At 43.4% G+C, this 25,790-nt stretch overlaps 1 protein-coding gene across 3 annotated transcripts in view; it reads left to right on the top strand.

The window, feature by feature from the left end:
• ADSL (adenylosuccinate lyase) overlaps positions 1–25,343 on the top strand; it is a 688,779-nt gene extending 663,436 nt beyond the window's left edge. For all 3 annotated transcript variants that reach the window (XM_077452428.1, XM_077452427.1, XM_077452426.1), the window contains one exon: positions 25,210–25,343. In XM_077452428.1, the coding sequence (XP_077308554.1) occupies positions 25,210–25,296 (87 nt within the window). In that variant the 3' untranslated portion in view covers positions 25,297–25,343. The remainder of the gene's footprint in view (positions 1–25,209) is intronic.
• Positions 25,344–25,790: the final 447 nt, after the last annotated feature.

Here is a 25,790-nt window from a genome sequence, read left to right as displayed (position 1 = left end):
TACACTAAATGAAAGCCCAACCCCCCCACAGTTAGTAACACACCCCTAGGAACACTTAACCCCTACACTGCCACCCACTGGTTAACCCTTTCACTGCCAGTGTCATTTACACAGGAATCACTGCATTTATATAGCAGTGATTACTGTATAAATGACAATGGTCCCAAAAATGTGTCAAAAATGTCTGATGGGTCCCCCACAATGTCGCAGTCACAATAAAAATCGCAGATCGCCGCCATTACTAGTAAAAAAAAAATAATAAAAAAAATATTAATAAAAATGCTATAAAACTATCCCTATTTTGTAAACGCTATAACTTTTGCGCAAACCAATCAATAATCGCTTATTGCGATTTTTTTTTACCAAAAATATGTAGAAGAATACGTATCGGCCTAAACTGAGGGAAAAAATGTTTTTTTATATATTTTTGGGGGCTATTTATTATAACAAAAAGTAAAAAATAATGCGTTTTTTTTTCTAAATTGTCGCTCTATTTTTGTTTATAGCGCAAAAAATAAAAACCGCAGGGGTGATCAAATACCACCAAAAGAAAGCTCTGTTTGTGGGAAAAAAAGGACGTCAATTTTGTTTGGGAGCCACGTCGCACGGCCGCGCAATTGTCAGTTGAAGCGACGCAGTGCCGAATCGCAAAAAGTGGTCTGGTCTTTGACCAGCAAATTGGTCCGGTCTGAAAGTGGTTAAAGGTCCGGATTCTTTTTCTGGGCACACTTGCTTCATTCTCTGAGGGTGTTGTGTGCGAAGTTACCTAAGCAGATTGAAGTTTCATCTTCTCATTCTCCTGCTTTTATTAGTTTTGGATTATTCACATTTTATTTTTTATTACTGTTTTTCATTATTTTTGTGCTTATATCAATAATTTGTACACAAGGTGGAAAATAAGTTTGTGTTATGGTGGTAATGATATAATTTAGCACTATATATGGTATAAGTTTTTCAGCGCAGCTTTCTTTTTTTAATTGCTTTATATTGTGTGTATCTCACATTAAGTTGCAGCAGGAATTTCTATTATACTTTTTTCACGGATATTCTTTTATCATTTATGGACAGCTCTGTTTTTTACAATTTTTTCATATTGCAGGGTATCGCCGAGTATGGCTGGGTATTGCAGAGTATCACCGGGTATGGCTGGGTATTGCAGGGTATTGCAGAGTATCACCGGGTATGGCTGGGTATTGCAGAGTATCAACGGGAATGGCTGGGTATTGCAGAGTATCACCGGGTATGGCTGGGTATTGCAGAGTATCAACGGGAATGGCTGGGTATTGCAGAGTATCACCGGGTATGGCTGGTTATTGCAGGGTATCACCAAGTATGGCTGGGTATTGCAGGGTATCACCAAGTATGGCTGGGTATTGCAGGGTATCACCAAGTATGGCTGGGTATTGCAGGGTATCACCAAGTATGGCTGGGTATTGCAGGGTATCACCAAGTATGGCTGGGTATTGCAGGGTATCACCGACTATAGCTGGGTATTGCAGGGTATCACCGACTATAGCTGGGTATTGCAGGGTATCACCGACTATAGCTGGGTATTGCAGGGTATCACCGACTATGGCTGGGTATTGCAGGGTATCACTGGGTATGGCAATTTATGGCAGGGTATTGGCAGGCTATTGCTGGGTATTGCAGAGTATTGGCAGGGCATCACAGAGTATTGGCAGGGCATTGCTGGGTACTGCAGAGTATTGGCAGGGAATTGAGGGGTTAATTGTCGGTGAGCAGCACTGTGGGCACTGCAGATCCAGCCCACATCGCTGCTGATACCGATCTCTCCCCCTCCGCTGTACCGATAACATGACGCCGGTTTGTTCATTTGACGGAGCGACCATGTGGTAAACAGCCGCGATGACCCAGCGGTCACGGATGCTCTCGAGTGCGCGCCCCAAGGGGCGCGCGAGAGCAGAATTCTGGGAGGACGTCATATGACGTCCTCCCAGAGTTAAGCAACCGCCCTGTAGCCGTCATTCAGCTATGGGCCGGTTGTTAAGTGGTTAAAGAGAATCTGAGGATAGAAAAATAAATGAGAAATGATCCAAAACATTTTTAATGTAACATTTTTTTTTAAATGACTATGCAATTAAATGGTATGTATCGGATATGAAGGGTGGCTCCCCTTCCGAGCACTCCCTCGATACCTACTTCCCTTTCTATCTGCCTGGGCCCCCTCCCTTTTCCTACTTATCTCCTAGGTAAGGAAAAAAGAAAATATATATTTTTTTCTGTCTCCCCTGCTCCGCTCCCCCTTCACTGAAGGAATAAATGATGCATTTTAGCTCCTTCTTTCACAATCCTTTCACTCCTTTATCCACACCACATTAATTAAGTTAATAACATCTATAGAACACAAAACTAAAAGATAACGAAAGACACTCACTGTATATTTCATAGAATACATCCCATTTATGTCTCTCCCCTTCCCCCCTTCTTTTTATGGCACCAATATATTCAAGACCCGAGGTATTTCACTAAATAAATCATCTATTTTTATGGTACTGTTTCCCTTTAACTATCCTTTCCCACCCCTCTCACAAATGTAGAAAAATTTCACTATCCATATCTTCCCTTCATTACACCTTAATCCTAACTCTAACCCCTTTTTTTTTTTTTTTCTGTATCATTTTATAATTCAGCACTTTTTATTATTGCACCACAATTCCCTTCCATATAAAGGGATAAACAATACATCTTATGCCGCGTACACACGATCAAACAATCTGGTGGAAAAGTCTGGCAAACAAGTCCGTCGGACAATCCGCCCGTGTAGAGCCTCCGGCGGACTTTTTTTTACCCAAAAGTCCGGCGGACTAAGAAGGTATTTTTGCACTCCAATCTGTCCGCCAGACTCTCTTTTCGGCGGACAGTACGGACGTGTGTGTGCTAGTCCTCCGTACTTTTGAAATGAGCAGACTTTTCCCGTGCCGAGAAAAGTCCGCTCATTTTGAGCACGTCTCCAGGTAGCCGGGGCCAGCGAAGGAGGCGTCGCTGGCCCCGTCACCTGGTATGGACTTAAAGGGGAATCCCTACGCCGAAAAATCGGCGTGGCCCCCCCCCTAGGTCCACATCAGACCCTTGTCCGAGCACGCTACCCGGCCGGCCAGGAAAGGGGGTGGGGACAAGCGAGTGCCCCCCCCCCTGAGCCGTACCTGGCCGCGTGCCCTCAACATGGGGGGGGTGCCGAAGACCCCCGGAGCTGTGCAATAAACTATTTTAACCCTTGTGTGTTGTATTTTATTTTTACTTTTTTCCACAGGTGAATGGATAGGGGTACATTGTACCCCATACTCATTCACATAGGGTGGGGGGGCCGGTATCCGAGGGCCCCCTTATTAAAGGGGGTTCCCGGATTTCGATAAGCCCCCCGTCCGCAGACCGCGACAACCAACGGCCAGGGTTGTCGGGAAGAGGCCCTTGTCCTCATCAACATGGGGACAAGGTGCTTTGGGGTGGGGGGGCCGCATGGCCCTCCCTTCCCCAAGGCACCCCCCATGTTGAGGGCCTGGTATGGCTCAGGAGGAGGGGGGCGCTCGCTTGTCCCCACCCCCTTTCCTGGCCAGCCGGGTAGCGTGCTCGGACAAGGGTCTGATGTGGACCTAGAGGGGGACCCCCACGCCATTTTTTCGGCGTAGGGATTCCCCTTTTAAGTCCATACCAGGTGATGGGGCCAGCGACGTTTCCTTCGCTGGCCCCGGCTTCATGGATACGCGCTCAAAATGAGCGGACTTTCCTCCGCGTGTGTGGGTGAGTCCGTTCATTTCAAAAGTACGTCGGATAGTCCGGCGGACTTAGTACGCCGTAATAGTCCACTGAAAAAGTGCCGTGTGTGGGTAAGTAGCTCGTTTGGAAAGTCCAGCGTACAGTCCGGCGGGAAGTCCGTCAGACTAAGTCCGCCGGATAATTGGCTACGTGTGTACGCGGCATTAGACACGAATATACAAAGATTTATATTAATAACACCACTTTATCTATAGCACTTTTTATTATTGTATTATAGTTCTTTTTCACATTTCACTAATTAAATCACTCATATTTTAATACACACTTCAGAGAGAAACGGGGAAGGGGGAGTGAGGGAGGGGTCTAACAAGGTTAAAGGGTGCGGGGTGCTGTTTCTTATTGGTTATGTTCCATTGCAGAAATGGAATGTGGATATTGTAACAAATGAAAATGTTTAATAAAGATGAAGTTTACAAAAAATCAAACCGTCCATGATTCCATTCTTTAACAGTCCTATTAAAACAAAAACAAAAAAGATTAAATTATCAAAAAGTTTTCACAGAATAATGCCAGTCACTGTGACGGAAAGATGAGTGCAGAAACTAGTTGTTCCTTTATACCATACTCCACCACAAACTGTGTGGTGAGAAATGCAAACTCACCAGAAATGTATAATATATAACTTTCAACATTCATCATTTAGACAACAGCGTGTATGGAGGTGATGAGTCTGAGCCCAACAGATGTCTCTTTACATCCACTTAAGGACTGAGCCTCTTTCTGAGATTTGTTGTTTACAAGTTAAAAACAGGTTTTTTGCGCTTTAAAATTTATTCGAAACCGGGGTGGCACAGTGGTGTAGTGGTTAGCACTCTTGCCTAGCAGTAAAAAAGGTCACTGGTTCGAATCCCAACCATGAAACTACCTGCCTGGAGTTTGCATGTTCTCCCTGTGCCTGTGTGGGTTTCCTCCAGGTACTCTGGTTTCCTCCCACACTCCAAAGACATGCAGGTAGGTTAATTGGCCCTAGTATATGAATGGGAACCTTGGATTGTGGGCTCCTTGGGTGTAGGAACCGATGTGAGTGTGCAATGTACAAGGATAGGGACAATTGTAGACACTCACTCAGGTTGAACTGGATGGACTGGTGTCTTTATTCAACCTTACTAACTATGTAACTATGTAGAACCCCCAAACATACATTTTTTTTCTCACACCCTAGAGAATAAAATGACGGTCATTGCAATACTTTGTCACACCATATTTGCGCAGCGGTCTTACAAGCTCACTTTTTTGGAAAAAAATACACTTTTTTTAATGAAAAAAATAAGACAACAGTAAAGTTAGCCCAATTTTTGTTATATTTTGAAAGATAATGTTACGCTAAGTAAATTGATACCCAACATGTCCTGCTTCAAAATTGCGCCGGCTTGTGGAATGGCGACAAACTTTTACCCTTAAAAATCTCCATAGACAACATTAAAAAAATTCTAAAAGTTAGAGGAGGTCAAGGGCTAGAATTATTGCTCTCGCTCTACCGATCATGTCGATACCTCACATGTGTGGTTTGAACACTGTTTTCATATGTGGGTGCTAGTCACATATGCGTTTGCTTCTGCACGCGAGCTCATCAGGATGGGTCGCATTTAAAGCGGCGGAGGGCACCAAATCGTGGAGGAGGGGCCCTCTCCCGCTGCCGATAAGCGATCTCGTAAACCGGACCGCCCACTGAAAAGGAGGACACCGAGGTTGCCATAACGAGAGCCTCCTTAAAGGTACCAACGTAAAACAGTGGGCGGTCTGGAAGTGGTTAATTCATCATTAAAGCTCGGAAGAAGCATAATAAAGTTCATTGTGCGACATGTTAACATTTAAGTTACAAAAAGATCAGTAAAAAAATGCACACTTACATTCATGGGTGCTGTGAGTCAGCACCAACATGTACAGCTTAGTGCACTCGCCATCTTTCCAGAATGCAGCATGTGTTCCAAAGCACTGTAGATAGGAACCAAGAAGTCAGAAATTGACGTTAATACAGGCGGTCGTGCAGCCTCAATGCATTTCTTGATCAACGCGTCATCAGGAAGCTTACCCGCCGCCATTTTCTTGAAGCCTTCTATATCCCACCATGTATTTTCATTGGCTAAAAGGAAATCTCCCAAAGACTCGTCCAAAACCGTTTTGGAAATTGGTATATTTTGTTTGCATATCTGCAAAACGGGGGGGGGGGGGGGGGACACATTTATGTCTCACTTTTACAAAATTATGCGTAAAACTTTATTGTAAAAAAATATATATTTTAATATCCAACAGTCATATCTAGGGGTCCAGTGAGCGTAGTATTCCATAAAACCTCGCACACATGCGCACAGGGCCGTCCTCACCATCGATTGGATCCTGGGCAAACACCCCTCCTATGTAACTCTCCAGCTCAACATTCCAAAAACAAGTCCAAGCTCACTGATTGGCCGCCAGAGGCCACGGCACATCCCCACCGAGACCCGATCGCCAGAGGCCACCAAACACCATCACTGCTCACCCATTGGTTGCCAGGAGCCAACGAACACCACTACCGCTCAGCGATTGGCTGCCACAGGCCAACCACTCAAGGACCAGAAGGACTCTCCCCCTCAATGACCAGGCCACCCTCAGCGACATGGCACTGCGTCGCCCCAACAGACACGGTCATGCGACGCTGCACCCAAACAAAACCGATGTCCCTCTTCCTCCCACAAACAGAGCTTCCCCCTGGTGGCACTTGAACAGCTCCGCGGCTTCCACTCTTCACGCCATAAACAAAATAAGACCGACAATTTCTGAAAAAAGAAACACCTTCCACTTTTTGCTATAATAAATCCCCAAGTAATGTATAAAAAAAAACACTCTCTTCCTCAGCCTAAGCCGACACATACGCTTCTACATATCCCTGGCAAAAAAATAACAAGCGCATATTGATTGGCCTTTTGCAAAAGCCACGGCATTCACAAAATAGGGAACAGACCCACAGCATTTCCATCATTATTCTCTTTTTCACCAGCAATGGTGGCGATCTGCGACCTCCAGTGGGACTGTCACACTGCGGCGGACAGACGGAGCACTCAGCCAACACCCCTTTGGGAACCAGCAATACCATCGCAGCAGTTAGTGCTACAAAATGCACTGGCACTGCACCAGTGACACTAGCAGAGAAAGGACCAACACCAGGGGCCACCAAGGGGCAAAACGTGCTCCCTGCAGGCGTTTTCCAACTGCATGGGGGATAGGCTGCCTGGGGAAACGCACAGATCTGTCTTCCCACATAGCAGAAAGGCAGGATCCGTATGATCTTCCCTGTCAGAACAGAGATCCACCTTGTCTACACAGGCAGATCTCTATTCAGTCACTGCAGGTAACGATTGCGGGTAACCAGGGGGCATCGAATCCGCCCCACCCACTGATTGGTTCCCACTAGCCAGTGGTCTAATTATTATTCCCTTTTTCTTTTTTAATTTCCTAATAGCATCAATTTCATCTCTATTATTCTTATTTTTAGATTACTATGTAAACAAACAGGGGGTTACTCCATGTGAAGTAGGGGTGCAACGGCTCGCCACCGATCCGTGATCCGTATGGGTCACCCTGTTTGGATCGGCACACGCCGCGATCCGCAAATCAGAAGGCCGCGGCTTTGGCCTAGCTCCGGAGCAGCGCCCATCTTGGTGCACCCGTCAGTCGTTTACAATGTGATCACTCCGTCAAATGACGGAACGATCACTTGTAAACAAACGGGCGTCATGATGATGCCGGTTCCTCTCTCCCCTCTGTGTACAGATCTGTACAATGGAGGGGAGAGATCAGATGGCAGCAGCGCTGTGGGCTGGATCTGTAGTGCCCACAGCGCTGCTCTGTGACAATTGCAGTCACAGCCATCCCGCAATACCCTGGCATGCTCGGCGATGCCCAGCCAATATTACAGAGGGGGAGATTGTGGATATTACAGTGGGGAGATTGTGGATATTACAGTGGGGAATATATGGTGGTAGAATTTTCACAGGTTTTTGTAAATTGAATTATTTCAATAAAATAAATATAATTAGTGCACTAATATAAATGCTAAATACCAAAAATACCCCCGATGTTCCTGTGTACAGATTCTGTGTATAGCTAGATAATTAATAATAAATAAATATTAATATCCGTGTATATAAATTAATTGAAATAAATTAATGATTATAAATTGATAAATTCCACGTATATAAAATAAATTCCACGTATATAACATATATAATCATCTGCACCTGATATGAATAATAAAAAAATCAAAGGTATAATAAATTGCACCTCTTATAACTAAAACTGCGATCAAGGGACTCAGATACTGAAAACCACAAGAATCAAGATAAAATATGTCTGGTGTTCAACACTCAGTCCCATATATATTATCCACAAACACCATGCTGGAAAAGCTCTCAGTACTGTCCCGCTAATCTGCGTGTGCTGCTTCTATTTTGATCCTTATTCCTTTAGCTGTCGTTCACCATAAAAAGAAAGGGAGACAGGAAATAGTGTACTACTGCAATGTGTAAAATAGGCTTTGTATGCATACAATTATACACTCACAAACCCATTTCGATATAGGCATAAGGTAGTGGCAAACGTCAGGTTACACTGCTCCTCACAGCCTCTCCGTGTCTCCAAACACTATCGGCTTGATGTCACTGGCTCCTCCTCCCGACGCGTTGTGCCACAGGTCACATGACATTCTCAAGGGAAATAAGCCTGGTGATGCTCGTGGGGGATTTTAAAGCCGTTTGTTTTGCGGTTGCCATAGTGACTGCAGGAATCATTTTATCATCATGCCGTTTCCTTCAAAGCCGTAAACAGAATGTGTTCACAGAAAGGATACAATCATTTTTTGATACAAATGTCACAGATTAAGCCATTCCGTTTGCCTTTCTACATAAAACAATCATTTAATAAATATCACTGAAACATAAAAAAAACATAAAAAGTATGTTAACCACTTGACCACTGGGCACTTAAACACCCTTAATAACCAGACCAATTTTCAGCTTTCGGTGCTCTCACATTTTGAATGACCATTACTCAGTCATGCAACACTGTATCCATATGAAATTTTTGTCCTTTTTTTCACACAAATAGAGCTTTCTTTTGTTGGTATTTAATCACCGCTGGTTTTTTTTTTTTGTGCTATGAAAGAGAAAAGACCGAACATTCTGTAAAAAAAAAAATTTTTCTTCGTTTCTGTTATAAAATTTAGCAGATTAGTAAATTTTTCTACAATAAATTTTGCCCAAAATTTATACTACTACATATCTTTGGTAAAAATAAGTACAAATTGGTGGATATTATTTGGTGTTTGTGAAAGTAATAGAGTCCACAAGCTATGGTGCCAATATCTGAAAATTGATCACACCCGAAGGACTGACGGCCTATCTCATTTCTTGAGACCCTAACATGCCAGAAAAGTACAAATACCCCCCAAATGACCCCTTTTTGGAAAGGAGACATTCCAAGGTATTTAGTAAGAGGCATGGTGAGTTTTTTGAAGTTTTCATTTTTTCCTACAATTCTTTGCAAAATCAAGATATATATTTTTTCACAAAATTGTCATATTATCAGGTTATTTCTCACACACAGCAGATGCATACCACAAATTACACCCCAAAACACATTCTGCTATTACTCCCGAGTATGGCGATACCACATGTGTGAGACTTTTACACAGCATGGCCACATACAGAGGCCCAACATGCACGGAGCACCATCAGGCGTTCTGGAGCACTCTGACATTTCTCTCCTACATGTAAAAATCATCATTTATTTGCTAGAAAATTACATAGAACCCCAAAGCATTGTATGTTTTTTTAACCAAAACCCTAGAGAATACAATGGTGGTCGTTGCAACATTTTGTCACGGTTTTTTCGCAGCAATTTTTTGAACGCGTTTAAAAAAAAAAAAAAAAAAAAAGTTTTGTGCTTAAAAAAAAAAGTTACGCCGAGTAAATAGATACCTAACATGTCACCCTTCAAAATTGCACACGCTCGTGGAATGGCGCCAAAATGTCGCTACTTAAAAATCCCAATAGGCGACGCTTTAAATTTTTTTACTGGTTACATGTTTTGCGTTACAGAGAAGGTCTAGGGCCAAAATTATTGCTCTCGCTCTAACGTTTGCAGTGATACCTCACATGTGTGGTTTGAACACCGTTTTCATATGTGGGCGGGACTTACGTATGCGTTCGCTTCTGCATGCGAGCTGATGGGGACAGGGGCGCTTTACTTTTTTTTTTTTCTTTTTTATTGTTCATTTTACTTTATTTTAGTTTGACATTTTTTTTCCCCAAAAATAAATTTTTTGATCACTTTAATTCCTATTACAAGGAATGTAAACATCCCTTGTAATAGGAATATGGCATGACAGGTCCTCTTTGCGGTGAGATATGGGGGTCAATAAGACCCCATATCTCACCCCTAGGCTGGGAAGCCTGAAATAAAAAAAAATAAAAAATAAAAATGGCAGGGTATGGCAGAGTATTGGCAGGGTATGGCAGAGTATTGGCAGGGTATGGCAGAGTATTGGCAGGGAATTGAGAGGTTACATTTCGGTGAGCAGCGATGTGGGCACTGCAGATGCAGCCCACAGCGCTGCTGACCCCGATCTCTTCCCCCTCCGCTGTACCAATCGGTACAGAGAGGGGAGGGAGGAACTGGCATCATAACATGACGCCAGTTTGTTTACAAGTGATCGCTCCGTCATTTGACGGAGCGATCTCATGGTAAACGGCCACGATGAGCGGTCACAGATGCTCTCGAGTGCACACCCCAGGGGGCGCGTGAGAGCAGAATTCTGGGAGGCCGTTAATTAAAGGCTTCTCAGAGTTAAACAACCGCCCTGAAGCCGTTAATCAGCTATGGGCCGGTTGTTAAGTGGTTAAAAAGAGCGCCAAAGATGTTGCATTATTCCCTAAAATTGCGCTATATTATAAACTCAAAATTTAAACAAGTAGTCATCATAACCCTCTCACCCGCATAGACCACTTACCAACATGGTGAGTGGGTGATCGGATTAATTTTATCCAGCATAATCCAGAGTTGCTAGGTGCTAAATAAACAATACCACATTTATTTATTATTGCTCAAAACTATATGACCAACTTTAACCTCAAGTTACACACACACACACGTATGTATATGTGTATATATATATATATATATATATATATATATATATATATATATATATGTATGTATGTGTGTGAAGGGATATAATCAAATATAACCTATCCCCTATGTGCATAAACCAACCAGAAAAAAGGGGGTGTGGTTATGCTGGCTAATTAATTAAAACAATTATTTTTTTTATTAAAAAATCCTTTGATGGACTAACCTAAAAACACTCACATTCTGAGAGGACCCATACATAGTCATTTTTCTACATACCAATACCCTAAACAGGAAAGAATTAAAAAATATTAATTAAAAATCGGATATAAAACAATTTAGATCAAAATCAATTTTAATCCCCAAAGGCGCAAAACAATTGATTTCAAAAATCCATCGGGATTCCATTTTACTTAACTCCCTAATTTTGTGCCTTCCCCTCCAATGGGGTTTGTACTTCTCTACAGCCCAAAATTTTAGATCAGCAGGATTTGTATTATGTACATCTGCAAAATGTCAAGAGACACTGTGTTTTTGGAATCCAGCTTTTATGTTCTGTACATGTTCGCGCAGTCTTTTCCATAGAGGACGCTTAGTTCTTCCTATATACTGTAAGGAGCAGGAACATTCCAACGTATATACTACCACCTCTGTGCGGCACAAAATAAAATCCTTTATGGCATATTCTTTTTTTTATCCTGTTTGATGTAAATGTGTTGCACTTTTGTCCCTTCTCCTTGGTGTTGCAACATGCATAACATTTTTTACACAGGTAGAACCCCTTACCTTGGAAGAAAACAGATTTTTTTCTTACTAGGTGGATCCGGTAAATTTTTTACAATCAGATCTCTAATGCCCCATACACACTATCAGTTTTTCTGCTGAGTTTTTCCATCAGGTTTACCAAAACCATGTAGTACAAGGGCCTGCCTGATTGCATACAAATGGAAACTCCTAAGGTTTGACCTCATATTATATGGTTTTGGTAAATCTGAAGGAAAAAACTCAGCAGAAAAACTGATAGTGTGTATGGGGCTTTAGTGTAGGAGCTCTTCTATAAATAAACCTTGGTTTTTCTGTTAGAATTTTCTTATGCTGTGCGTTGTAGTTAAATATCATAGGCGGACCTTGATTCTTTTCTGATACTCTTCTCAGAATTTGAGTGTTTTTTAGGTTAGTCCATCAAAGGATTTTTTAATAAAAAATATTTTTTTTAATAAATTGGCCAGCATAACCACACACCCTTTTTTCTGGTTGGTTTATGCTCATAGAGGATATATTTGATTATATCCACACACACATATGTGTGTGTGTAACTTGAGGGTAAAGTTGGTCCTATAGTTTTGAGCAATAATAAATGTGGTATGGTTTATTTAGTACCTAGCAACTCTGGATTATGCTGGATAAAATTAATCTGTATGCCTATATCGAAATGGGTTTGTGAGTGTATAGTTGTATGCATACAAAGCCTATTTTACACATTGCAGTAGTACACCTTTTCCTGTCTCCTTTTTTATGGTGAACGAGAGCTAAAGGAATAAGGATCAAGATATAAGCAGCACACGCGGATTGGCAGGACAGTATTGAGAGCTTTTCCAGCATGGTGTTTTTGGATAATATATATGGGACTGAGTGTTGAACACTGGACATATTTTATCTTGATTCTTGTGGTTTTCAGTGTCTGCGAGTCCCTTGATCGCAGTTTTAGTTATAAGAGGTGCAATTTATTACACCTTTGATTTTTTTAATTATTCATATCCGGTGCAGATATTCATATATATGTTAGATACGTGGAATTTATTTTATATACACAGAATTTATAATCAATTATTAATTTCAATAAATTTATATACACGGAAATATTAATATGTATTTATTATTAATTATCTAGATATACACGGAATCTGTACACAGAAACATCTGGGGTGTTTTTGGTATTTATTTAGCATTTATATTAGCGCACCCATTATATTTATTTTATTGCAATCTGTATAGGTGAGAGATCACTGATATTGGTGCAACTTTTATTGGATTCACTTTATTATTAGTAGTTCTTTCACCGCACCAGCGTTTGAGTAATTTATATTTAGTATTTCTCAATTTGCTGATCCGAAAAATGATCCGATCTGTGACTCTGAGCCAAGGAACGATCCGTGGGTTTTTTGATCCGTTGCACCCCTAATTTGAAGTGTCCCCAATGGCTTCCTACACTTGTCTTATATACAGTTCTGAACAATAAGCTCATAAAAATGTTAATAACCCTAGCCCAGAAGGTGGAACCTCTTTTCAATTGGGTCATGCAGGGTCATGTAGGTAAATATTCACTCATTGTTTGTTCAAGCATTGCCTCTCTTAGCCACCAGGTGTCATTCTAGGACAAGGAATGTTTTAAATGAATCTTATAAATAATCAGTTGTAGGAATGTTCACTTTCTCATTGTATAGGCGTGGCCATTTTTATAAATATTTATAAAATATTTATTATTTCTAATGTATATATATATATATATATATATAATATAATGTTTAGGAGATCTGGTAACTGCCAACATATGAGCATACATTTCTAATACAGCACTATTTGTTTTGAAGAGATGTTTTGCCTATATATATTATGATTATTTATACACTTATCTGAAAAAAAATAACTCTATGGAGCTATATTATACGCGTGTGTGTCTAATGTATATATATATATATATATATATATATATATATATATATATATATATATATATATATATATATAATATTTTAACCTGGGTGACAGGTAGCAGGTACAAAAGCTTCCTGGGAGAAGCAGGCTTTCAGGCACAGATACCAGATCCAGTGAGGTAGCGACAAACAGTGCTGTGTTTATTTGTGTTATATACAAGTTTATATACAGGTGCTGTTTCTGTGTTCCAGAAACTCTAACTACACAATATGCAGGCCCGAACTACCAGGCTGAGCAAGCCTACCGCTTGCCAGTTTCTGCATAAATTGCTTAACAGCTTTTACCAACCTTTTGGCTCACAGATCAGTGTGGTCTGTTTTTCCCAGGCAGAGAGCAAAGACTGTCTGCTCAGGTGAACTTAAATTAGCCTGGGGAAGAGGACCAAGACCCGAACTGGATCATGGCTCAGACTTCTGAATGTGTACGAGAGAAGCCTGAGAGACGTATAAACCCTGAACAGGACTTTTCCTGGCTCTCTCTGGGACGCTCTGCTAATATATATATATATATATATATATATACACACACACACACACACACACACACACACACACACACACACACACACACACACACACACACACACACACACACTCTAAACACAAAAATGTATATACCTCAACTATTTCAGAGGTTGTACATCAAAAATCATGCTAATATTCCTTGTTGGATATCCATTGTACAGTGTCCACATATTTTAAATGATGTATCGATTTAGATATATTTCTCTCTTACATTGAAGAAGTTTTAGAAAGGAATGTGCAGAGCTGTGCTGTGGCAAGACAAGCTCTCTGGTAATCTATTTATAGCAACCTCCCATGCCAGGCTGCTTTTATCTCCTGTGTCAGAACTTGTCAGAAGTTATCATGCTGATAACAGAGCAACAAAACAGCAGAAAGACACAGGACTTTGTGCTTTGCAGAGAGGTAAGTAAACACCGCCGGTCAAATTTCATGAATCAGCTTTACATCCACTTTAAGACAGGTGTTCAAGGAAAGTTTGTCATTTGTTTTTCTTCATAGGAATTCTAACATAAATTAATCTAACTCTTAATCTTATCAACCTAAAATTCATGAAAATCCATGCAGAAGAACCAGCAAATTTCTGATAGGGGGGGAACTCCACAACATCCAAAGAACTAATTTATGATATTAGCAACACTTAATGATGAGAATAAAATCAACGATGAATAAAGAAGCGCAAAGTCAATCTAAGATCATAGATAGTCCACATGTAGTTCATAAGAGATGAATAATTGCAAGAAAGTCAAAGACCCACTAAAGCATCAAAGCAGCACTTGGATGAGCCCAGCAGAGGTCACAAGATTAGCTTGGATTACTGGTAGAAAGGACAAGGAATTCCCAATCAATCATAAGAAACTGCTTTTTTTTAAATATCCCCTTAAATGTAAGATGTAATGTGTCAATGGGGAGGGTCCCAGATGGATGGCTCTGATCAGGCTCCTGGCCAGAGAGCTGACAGATGTAAACACCAGGATGCTGGGGAAGACAGCCACAAGGAAAAGCCAACTGCAACCATTGGAACACAGGCCGCCTCTGGCCTGCACCTGCTCACAAGATTCGGCTGCCAGGAGAGGAAAGGCAAATGCAAATTTACATCTGCCTTTCCTCTTCGGGTGGCTGGATCCTTTCAGTGGGTGCAATAAAAGAGAGAGCAGGGTTCACCCCGCTCCAAAGCAACCTGCGAGATCCCATATACTGCTGCAAAGACCTGGGTGCTCGCCTTGTCCACAGCCAGAAAAGTCCAAGGAAAAGGAAGAGAAGTGGCAGCACATTCAGGAATTAAAATCAATGACATGACACACAAATGACTCAAAGGTGCTCAGTAGACTCATTTCACACAAACGTGCTTACTCATTACCCTTTAAGCGGGAGCATCTCAGCTGTGTTCTGTGTTTTCAGAGGCTGCAGTCGGCTTCGCCATAGATGGATCAGGTTTTTTATCTCGTTAAAACTTTTTTCACATTCGATGTGAATGTCACGCTACACACCTCTTAACTGGTTCCCCACCAGCTCGCGCTGATATACGGCGGCAGAATGGCACCACTGTGTGAATCGCCGCCCCTCCTTACCCACGACATTCGGAGTCGTTACAGATCTAATCAGTCTTCAGGTCCAGGCTAATGATTTCTGGCCTGAACCTGCTGATCAGTTCTGACGAATTAAATACTTCCCCTGCCTGTAAGTGTAAACACAGGCAGGGGCAGTGATGTCAACCTTTCCGTTTCCAGTTAGAGGAGCGAGGAAATCTAACCGTGAGTTGCACAAACACTACACTAACACCAATACATGTAGGTACACTTTTCCCCCCCAATCGCCCCCTCCCCCCATTTAACCCCTTCACTCCCATCACTGTGTCGTTTGTGACTCCAATCAGCATTAGGGTAGTTAGTAGTAGGCCCAGGTAGCTTTAGGGTACCCCTTATATAACGGTCTAACCCCTTTATCACCCCTCAGTTACCCTTTCACCAACATTGCTCCCGGATTTACTTCTGGGTATCACAGGCTTCAGCGCTGTTATTTGGCGGAGTCGCGATGAAGTCACTACCGTGTATGCGCGCAGGAGCCACTGGTAACGGCACAGGCTAACTGAAGCAAAGGCACATACGTGGCGTTGCTTCAATTTGCTTCAGTGCGCATGTGCCGATGATGTTGGCAAATGCAAATACAGGGGATAGCTCCTAAACCGTGCAGGTTTATGAGATATCCAGGGTAGCTACAGGTAAGCCTACAATTGGATAAAGGGTTTACAACCACTTTAACCACTTGCCGTCCGGCTCCTGTACATATACGTCGGCACTTTGAAGAGGGATATCTCGGTAATGACAGCAGCTTCGCCACAAGATCACCGTTATCGGTGGCGAGAGAGGTGCCACCCGCGGCTCACCCATGCCCTCTGCCGCTTACTGGAGCCATCGGCAGCGGCCAAGGTGATCGGGTCCTCTCTGTGCCTGGGTATAGAGACGAGTGAGGCTAAGATGGCCCCCACCTATCTCCACACCATAGCAGGGCGGAATCTATGTCAAAACTCTCTAGGGTGTTAGAACCCCCAAACATTATATATTGTGTATTGAGTAATTTTCTAGCAAAATGTTTTTTAAACATGTAAACGCCAAAATTCCAAAACGAGGCTAGTCCTTAAGTGGTTAAGGCTTCAATAATTAAGATTGGGTACTTCTCTTGTTCCTTTACTAATATTTTTCACGGTCTGTAGGATTTTGCCTCCTTGTATCTGCTTGGAAGTTGCCGCCTGTATGCTGGAACTTTCTGAATTTTCTGTTTTTTGTCAGATGATATTCTCCCTGACCTGCAAGTTGTCCCCCTGAGGTGGCTGTATCCTGTCTACTCCCAAATAGATTGGATCCGGTGTCTGGTATCTTACACCAGTTTTTTTTATGTTTGTTTTTTTTTTTTTAAGGCGGGATCTGCCAACCATGGCTTCAGCCATAATGTCCCTTTTGCTGTGACCGCGGGCAACACCGCTCTTGAACAACATCAATTGATGTCTACTGACACATCCGCCACAGAGACTAATTTCAGCTCTTACAAAGCTGTTACCACCTTGTCTCTTCACTACTTCCTAAAGGGTTCCTTTAACCACTTGCTGTCTGCCCACCAGTATGTCTGTGATGCGGCCTTAGATCCGGCCTCCTTGCTCTTTAGAGCCTCTGTTTCGGCAGTAGTGCTACATCGCCTGATTTGGCTGAAATGCTTTTCTGTGGACCAGGCATCTAAGAAAGCACTGGCGGACTTGCTCTTCCAGGGAGAGAGGATATTTGGAGCCTCGCTGGGTGACATTAAGAATGTTACTGGGGGTAAGAGTACGTTACTCCCACAGTCCAGACAAGGGAAAGAGCCAAGCCGTAGGCAAGGGCCCTCCTTTTCCGCTCCGAAGCAGATTTATTTGTCCTCCCAGGTCGTCGGGTAAGCGTTCCCAGTCCATCAAGGGGCCTGCTGAGGGACAAATGTGTCCCTGGCCAAACAAGCCTGCGAGCAAATCTGTTACCGCATGAAGGTTTGCTCCCGCCCAACTTCACTCTCGGGTGGACCTCCCTACTTTCTGACCTGTGGGTCTGTGAAATGGTTTTCTCAGGGTTCAAGATAGTTTTTCTTGTCCATCAAACTGATTTTTTCCCTCCAACCTTCATCTTCTTCCGGCTCATCAGGTGGCGCTGTTTGGAGCAGTACAGGATTTGCTACTGCGCAGGGTGATAGTACCTGTACCAATGCCAGAAAGGTTTCAGGGATTCTACTCCAATCTGTAGTCCCAAAGAAGGAAGGGGTCCATCCGGTCCTGGATCTCAAGGCCCTCAACAGCTTTGTGAATGTACAAAGGTTCAGGATGTAATCAGTTTGCTCCTTGGTCGCTCCATCAGGGGGATTTCCTGGTGTCCCTGGACATCGACGCATACTTGCATGTCCCCATAACCGTCAAGCATCAGAGGTTTCTGCGATTTACGTTTGGGGACGAGTACTACCAATTTGTATCGCTCCCTTTTGGCCTGGCGTCGGCACCAAAGGTCTTCACCAAGGTGCTAGCCCCAATTCTGGCTTTGCTAAGCAAGCAAGAGATCTCAATCGTGGGTCACCTGGGTGACATCCTTCTGAGAGCAGCTTCCGCCTCAGAATTAAGGGAGGATGTGGCAATCACCATGCAAACTCTTTGGGAGTTTGGTTGGGTACTGAAACTCCAGAAGTTTGTGTTGGGGCTGACTCAATGCCTGGAGTACCCGGGCTTGCTTCTGGACTCCTCAGAGGTGAGAGTCTTTCTCTCTTTGTACAAGCTACAGATTCTTTCCACCTGCTGAAGTTGTTGGTGTCCCTCAGGTGGCCGTCGCTGAGTTTTTGCATGCGAGTTCTGGGTCTCATGGTAGCCACTTTCGAGGCGGGACCGTATGCTCAATTCCACACTTGAGTCTTGCAAAAGGAGATCCTGTCCAAATGGGACAAATCTCTGTTATCCCTGGATTGTCAAATTCAGGTGAGCCAGCCAGTCAGGGACTCCCTGCTCTGGTGGCTGAGGTCGCTGGCTTTTCGGCCCAGGAAGTCGTTCCTTCCTCTTGATTGGACGGTGATCCCAATGGACGACAGCCTGATCGGTTGGGGGGGGTTTGGGGTGTGCAGTCGGCCCAGGGTCGATGGACTCAGGAAGAATCCCGCCTGCCGATCAATGTGCTGGAGCTTTGGACGATCAGGCGGTGCCTCTCCACATGGTCACAGAGGATGCAGGGGCGTCCGGTCAGGATCCAGTCTGACAACACTGTGGCGTATGTCAGTCATCAAGGAGGAACAAGGAGCTTGGCTGCAGCACTGGCGGTCGCTCACATCCTGCAGTGGGCAGAGCGAAGTGTGCCGGCTCTGTCGGCCGTGTACGTTCTGAGTGTAGAATACTGGCAAGTGGACTACCTAAGTCATCAGATGCTGGATAAAGGGTAATGGTCGCTGCATCCTAATGTATTTAGGCTCCCCAGATGTGGATCTCCTGGCTTCTCGACTCAATCAGAAGGTACAGATGTTTGTGGCCAGGTCAAAAGATCCCTGGATGGACGCGGCAGACTCGTTGGTGGCTCCATGGGGGGCATTATCGGCTGATTTATGCCTTCCCACCACTAAAACTCCTACCACGTCTGCTTCGTAGAGTGGGGGCCAAGGGGATTCTGGTGATTCTGATTGCCCCAGCTTGGCCTCGGCGTCCCTGATACGCCGACATAGTACGAGTCATCGCAGATGTTCCTTGGCGGCTGCCGATGCAAGAGGACCTTCTGTCGCAAGGTCCAATCTTTCATCTTGCTTTAACAGCATGACTGTTGAAAGCCAGGTGCTAAGGGACCGAGGTCTGTTGGATTCAGTAATCTCCACTATGCTGGGGTCACGGAAGTCATCTTCTCTGAAGATTTATCATTGTACGTGGAAGGCCTACATCTCAACGTGTGAGGAGATGGGATGGCGTCTGCGCACAAACTCAGTTTACAGGATCCTGCTGTTTTTTCAGCGAGGAGTGGATCAGAAACTTGCATAAAGCACCGTTAAGGGGCAGATATCAGCTTTGGCTGTCTTTTTTTCAGCGACCCTTGGCGACTCATTCATTGGTGATTACGTTTGTTAAGGGGGTTCGACATGTGGCCCCTCCGGTTCGATCAACGCTGCCTCCATGGGATTTGAATCTGTTGCTCTAGGTGCTTCAGAAACCACCATTTGAAAACATTAGGGAGATCCCCTTATTGACACTCTGAGAAAGTAGTCTTTCTAGTGGCTATTAAATCTGGCAGGAGGGTTTCTGAGTCGGCGTCCTTGTCCTGAAAGTCTCCCTACTTGTTCCTCCACAAGAATAAGGCGGTGCTATGCCCACAGCCTTCGTTTCTTGTTTCGGCCTTTAAATGAGCACATTGTGCTTCCGTCCTTATGTCCTCGGACGTCATACCCCAAAGAGGTTGGTTTGCATTTCTTGGACGTGGTCCGAGCTCTGCGGGTGTATCTGTCTGCTACAGCTCCTTTTCTGCAGTCGGACTCGCTGTTTGCATCAGTGGCTGGTCCAAAGAAGGGCCTGACAGTCTCATTGGCCACCATTTCTCGTGGTTCAGGCTTATGCCTTAAAGGGCGGACGCCCCCCTTTCCTTTCACGGCACATTTGACCGGGGCAGTTGGTGCCTCCTGGGCTTTCTGACATCAAGCGTCTGTTTCCCAGGTGTGTAAGGCGGTGACCTGGTTGTCCGTTCACACTTTCACTAAATTTTATAAGGATGATGTGAGCGCATCTTCGGATGCTTGCTTCAGCCGCAAGGTTTTGCAAGCGGCTCTTTAAGGTTGCATCTCTTCCGTTGAGGAGCTCTTGTTGTTATGGGGGGAGTTATTTTCTTGCTGTTCCCACCCCTCGTTTTTTTTTACGCTACTTGGGGACATCCCTAAGGTCAAGATGAAGATGCTGTGTCTGTCCTTGAACAAAAGAGAAATAGGATTTTTGTACTCAACGTAAAATCCTTTTCTCTGAAGTTCATTGACGGACACTACATCTTCATCTTGACCTTAGGGTTATCGCCCCTTCAGGAGAGGACTAGGCAGGACATGTTAAAAAAAAAATAAAAAAAAAATGAAAAAATAAAAAAAGCAAAACTGCACATTGCCGCCCAGGGGGCGGTTCTACTGGCTATAACACCTCACACTGCATCCAGCAGCTCAGTTCATCAAAAAGCAGTACAAACATAAATAGGAGGGGTGGGTGCTGTGTCCATCAATGAACTTCAGAGAAAGGGATTTTACGGTGAGTACAAAAATCCTATTTTTTTCACCATACATACACCGCTCTCTCCCCTCCTCCTACATTCTAAGGGCACAGAGGCAACAGCAGGAGCCATTGCCACCTGCTGCTGTCAGTCATATCCTGTGAGGAGGGAGTGGGGGCAGGGTCGAGCCATGTTTTGTGTGTCTGTGGATGTGCACAGCTTGGGAGCGAGCAGAGTTTGCTGAAGGGGCACATGGAGAAAAGGAGCCACCAAAAGCATCGACAAGGGACCCCAGATGAGATAAGGGGGCCACTCTGTATAATAAAATTTCACAAAATATAACATGTTTATTATTTCCCTGCATAATTAAATGCTTGTTCCTTTCATTACTTAAAATCCTATATTAAATATTTTAACTATCGATTTTATTGTAATGAAAACATTTTAGATTATAATGCTGTTACTTAACCTTGTCACAAACCTGGGCCATTTAGTCCAAGCATATGATGAAAATAAATTGAGCTGCTTGTCATCAGGCCCAAATAAAGTCCAATTATGAAATCAAAATATTCACTAATTCCAAAGAATGTACTCAGTGAAAATAAAAGTCCAAAGGACTTTAAAAAACATGTAGAGCCACCACTGTAATCTTGCTCTGCACTCACGGAAGTTGTTGACCCCTTTAATTAAAAAGGAGGTCAAATGCACTCTCACAGGTGATAGACTCCCATCAACCTATGATTTGTCTCCTGGTTAGCCTGGTACACATGGAGAAATCTGCCACCGTCTGCACCTTTAAGCAGCTCGATGGAATGCCAGACAATCCATATATAATGATGGGGAACTTTCTCATAGTGTAGTAAGATGAATTTAATGAGGAAAACATTAAAAATACACTTGCATAAAACACAAGCATGTTATTTTACACCAGGAACGCCGGTTTGCGTTCCATCTGCTTTAGACAGTGAAAGTGACGTGGTCTATAAGTCCAGGCCTACGAATTTCACAAATTTATTAAGAACGTTCCCAGACTTTCACACCTACTCTTTAGTGTCAATGCTCACTCATGCGCACATAACTGGTTGGTCTCGGATGACATCAATGCATCAGTCATCCTAGAGGCAGCTCAACTGGGATTCTTTGAGACCTTTCACAATGCCCTTTATAGGGGTTTGGGGAGTTCTCCAGTACCTTTAACACTGGCGTTGAAAGCAATTATTAAAGCTTGGCACACAGTAGTGTTTAAATCTAATTCGGTAAAGGCCAAATGGTCCCCTAATACACTGCTTTGGTGTAACCCAAGATTAAAATAATTCCACTCTCTGCATGACCCGGGTTTGTGGGTCAGTAAGGGCATCAAGTATTTGCATATCCGTGATTGGTCAGGGTTATTTATATTTGATAGGCTGAAAAATAAATTCCAGCTTCCAAACTCGTTTTTTTTTCAGGTTCCTGCAGCTCCGCCATGCCTTTGACTCTCAATTCAAAACAGTTCAGCTTCGGCTGGAATATGATATGGAGACCCTTCTAGAAGATGCTGATCTCTTAAAACCATTATCCCAAATTTACTGAGCACTTCTACCATCAGTCCAGGTCGGACTGGATGGTCAGCGTGATCTGTGGCGGGCGGCGTGCAGGAACTGGACAGCGAGGACTGGGAAGACATGTGGGACTTTCCACTCCAGCCACTGGTTGCTACTAGGGATAAACTGATCCAATTCAAAATCCTACACAGCATCTACTATACGTGCCAGTGCCTCCACTGCATATACCCAGCCGTGTTGGCCTGCTGCTGGAGATGCTCTGATACTCCTGCAGATTTCAGGACTATTGGCGTGAGGTAACTCAATTCATTCATAGTTGGACTACTATTCCTATTCCCCTAACAATTAGTGTCTGCCTTCTTGGCCTAGTGGAACAACTGGCATTTGCCAAAGCAACACACACCCTAATAGGTATCCTTTTCTATGCGAGGAAAGCCATTGTGCTAAAGTGAAAGTCAACCACTCCCCCCGCACTGTCCTCATGGAAGCAATTTAACGCAATGATACCCCTCTATAAGGCAACATATCTGTCCCGAGGATGCCCCAAAAAAATATGACAAGGTCTGGCATTTGTGGACAGACTGATTCCACAACAGATGAATAGCCATCAGGGGATCAACCCAGATAGATCTCCTCTATCTCTGTCTAGCTTTTCTGAGCACTGAGGCCTAGACCCCAGATGGATAGTCAGAGATGCTAACCTAAAAATCAAAACCACTACATTTATTCTACATTTATTCTCAAATGTCCCTATAGAGTCCAGGGCCGGTAATTAAAACCGAGAGACGGCCCCCCCCAAGAAACAATATCTCATAAAATCCTAGCATGTGTTACCTGAGCAGTGATTGTGTTGTGCTTAGTTATGTTGCTTTTAGATAATGTGTTAGTAGTACTATATTATGCATATGTGCACCAGTTGGCCAGGGTATGCACCAATGGCCCTGTTTTGTACTGCCAAAGAAAAATTTTCAATAAAGAGAAACAAAAAAAAACAAAGCAATGCTCATTAATGCGCCTATAGCAGTTATGATGTTTTTATGACTTTTTTTATTGTGTTTATAAAGTGTTAAAGCCTCAATAATGCTAGATAAATGTGCATGAAAGTGTTGCTTTTCTAGTGAGAAGTGCTTAAGGGAGAAGTGATTATCTACTCTGAGGTGTGGTTAGGTTGTAGTGTGATAGCAGAAATTTTTGTGAATTCTCACTTGGCTTGGTCCAGCTCAATTTGCTGAAACAAAAAGCTTTGCCACTGGAGAAAAATGATCAATACCTCTGCTCCTACCTGGCACTGGCAGTATTGCTGGCTGGCTTGATGTTTTTCCTTGCACGCAGCAGCAAATGGTGTTACCATGGCTGCTCTGTACAAACAGGAAGTAGCTGGAGCTGCTCTGTTCTAGTTCTCGATTTGCCACTGCATTGTGGGATACAAAAACCTCCACTGCCTTTCCCCAAAGTGCACAGCTAACGCTTTATAAATTCTATGGGTGATGTTAAAGTGCAGTTATAGCGCATTACCATTGAAATCAATGAAGGTGGCTGACAAGCGTTGATGCCTTGTGAAATCGACATGCTGCTTAATTTTAACACAGCGCTTACTGCTCCTTTTGTGAACAGGACTGGACAGTGCCATTGTAATATACATGCCAAACATTGTTGGACGATTATGAGACTTTAAAAATGCTGAATAAATGCCGTACGGTTATTGACGCATGCATGAAAAAGAATCAATCCTTTTTAATGTGATGGCTGATTCTTTATCTGACTTATCTGAGGGGAGGCTATAGGGAGAACAAGAAAAAGCTGAGATACTTATCGTATAACCAGGACTTTTTTTCAGCGGGAATGTGGGGGAGCACATTTCCTGCAACTTCAGCAGTGATTGCGTTTAATGGTATGGGACGCTGGAGGGTCTATGATGCTGGCTGCTGGGGGATCTATTCTAACTAGTGGGGATCTGTTTTTGCATGGCGGTCTATTTTTGCTTAGGCTGTCTTCTTTTGCTGAGGGATCAGTATTTGCTGGAAGGGACCTACTGTTGAGGAAGAGATCTGTTGTTGCTGACGTGGTATTTTGTGATGGGACCCATGGTTTATGGGCAGTGTATAATGCTGTGTGAGGGGTCTATTATTGCTGGGGTGAGGTCTATTGTTGCTGGGGGCAATCTATTATTTGCAAGGGATGCGCTATTCTTGCTGGGTGGGTCTATTTTTGCTGGGAGGATTTATTGTTTCTGGGGGCGGGGGCTGTTGTTGCTGGCCGCAGGGGATATATTTTACTGCTTTTTTTTTTTATCATTGCATCAAATTGCATACACATGGCTTAACACCACAAAAGAAAAAAAATGGTTCTGTAGTCTCTAAAAGCAGTGGTACTGGGAGGTGGGAAGAGGGTGGAACCAAGGGACAGTACTTGGAGGTGGATAGGGGGTGGCGACAAGGAGTGACATAAAAGAGGGGGAGTTCCTACACCTATTCTTTGAGGGAAAAAAGCCCTGCGTATAACTGTCCAGTTGCCAGCTTCATAAGCAGTTTTCACTAAGGGCAGCTTCTGCATATGCAGATTTTTCAGCATATACTCAGCTTGAATTGCCCAACTTTACATTAATTACCAAAAACATGATTGCATACAGCGTTATTGTCTTTTAGAGAACACCCATAAGATGTTGTCTGATTTACCTCTTAGAACCCTAGCCCTTCTATGTAGCACAATACTAACCTGCAGAGCCTGGAAAAATCTTAGTAAAATGTGTTTCACACATGGAGGTGAACAAGTAAATAATTAATGCCTGTTTCTGACTCTTTATTTTGACAGGTTATGAAGTTTCTGAAGGAGGAAGCGATTCCACTACTGACTCCATACCAGAGCAAAATGGATGTGAAAATTGAACTTGACCTATGATTATGTTATAGAGAGATACTTATTTTGAAAATAAAATTAACAAACTAGTTCCTGTGTTTTGCTTCATGATTGAGATCCTACAACTACATTTTCTGTTAATAGTTTTTATTTTAGTTTACTTTTAGATAGAACATGCAACCCTACAGTATGACCAGGTATAACAAGGCTTTCCCATGTGGAATGGTTTATTTACCGTATATACTCGAGTATAGGCCGACCCGAATATAAGCCGAGGCCCCCAATTTACCCCCAAAAAAACTGGCAAACTTATTGACTCGTGTATAAGCCGAGGGTGAGACATGCCTGTCCATCCCTGTGTGTGTGTCCGTCCATCCCTGTGTGTCCGTCCATCCCTGTGTGTCCGTCCATCCATCCCTGTGTGTGTGTGTGTCCATCCATCCATCCATCCCTGTGTGTGTGTGTCTCCATCCATCCATCCCTGTGTGTGTGTGTCTCCATCCATCCATCCATCCATCCCTGTGTGTGTGTCTCCA

This window comes from Lithobates pipiens, unplaced genomic scaffold (genome assembly GCF_037356315.1).
Source record: "Lithobates pipiens isolate NorthernLeopardFrog02 unplaced genomic scaffold, aLitPip1_a1.2 Scaffold_23, whole genome shotgun sequence".
Lineage (NCBI taxonomy): Eukaryota > Metazoa > Chordata > Amphibia > Anura > Ranidae > Lithobates > Lithobates pipiens.
The sequence above is the reverse complement of the archived record's forward strand: the minus strand, read 5'-3'. Positions and strand labels throughout refer to the sequence as shown.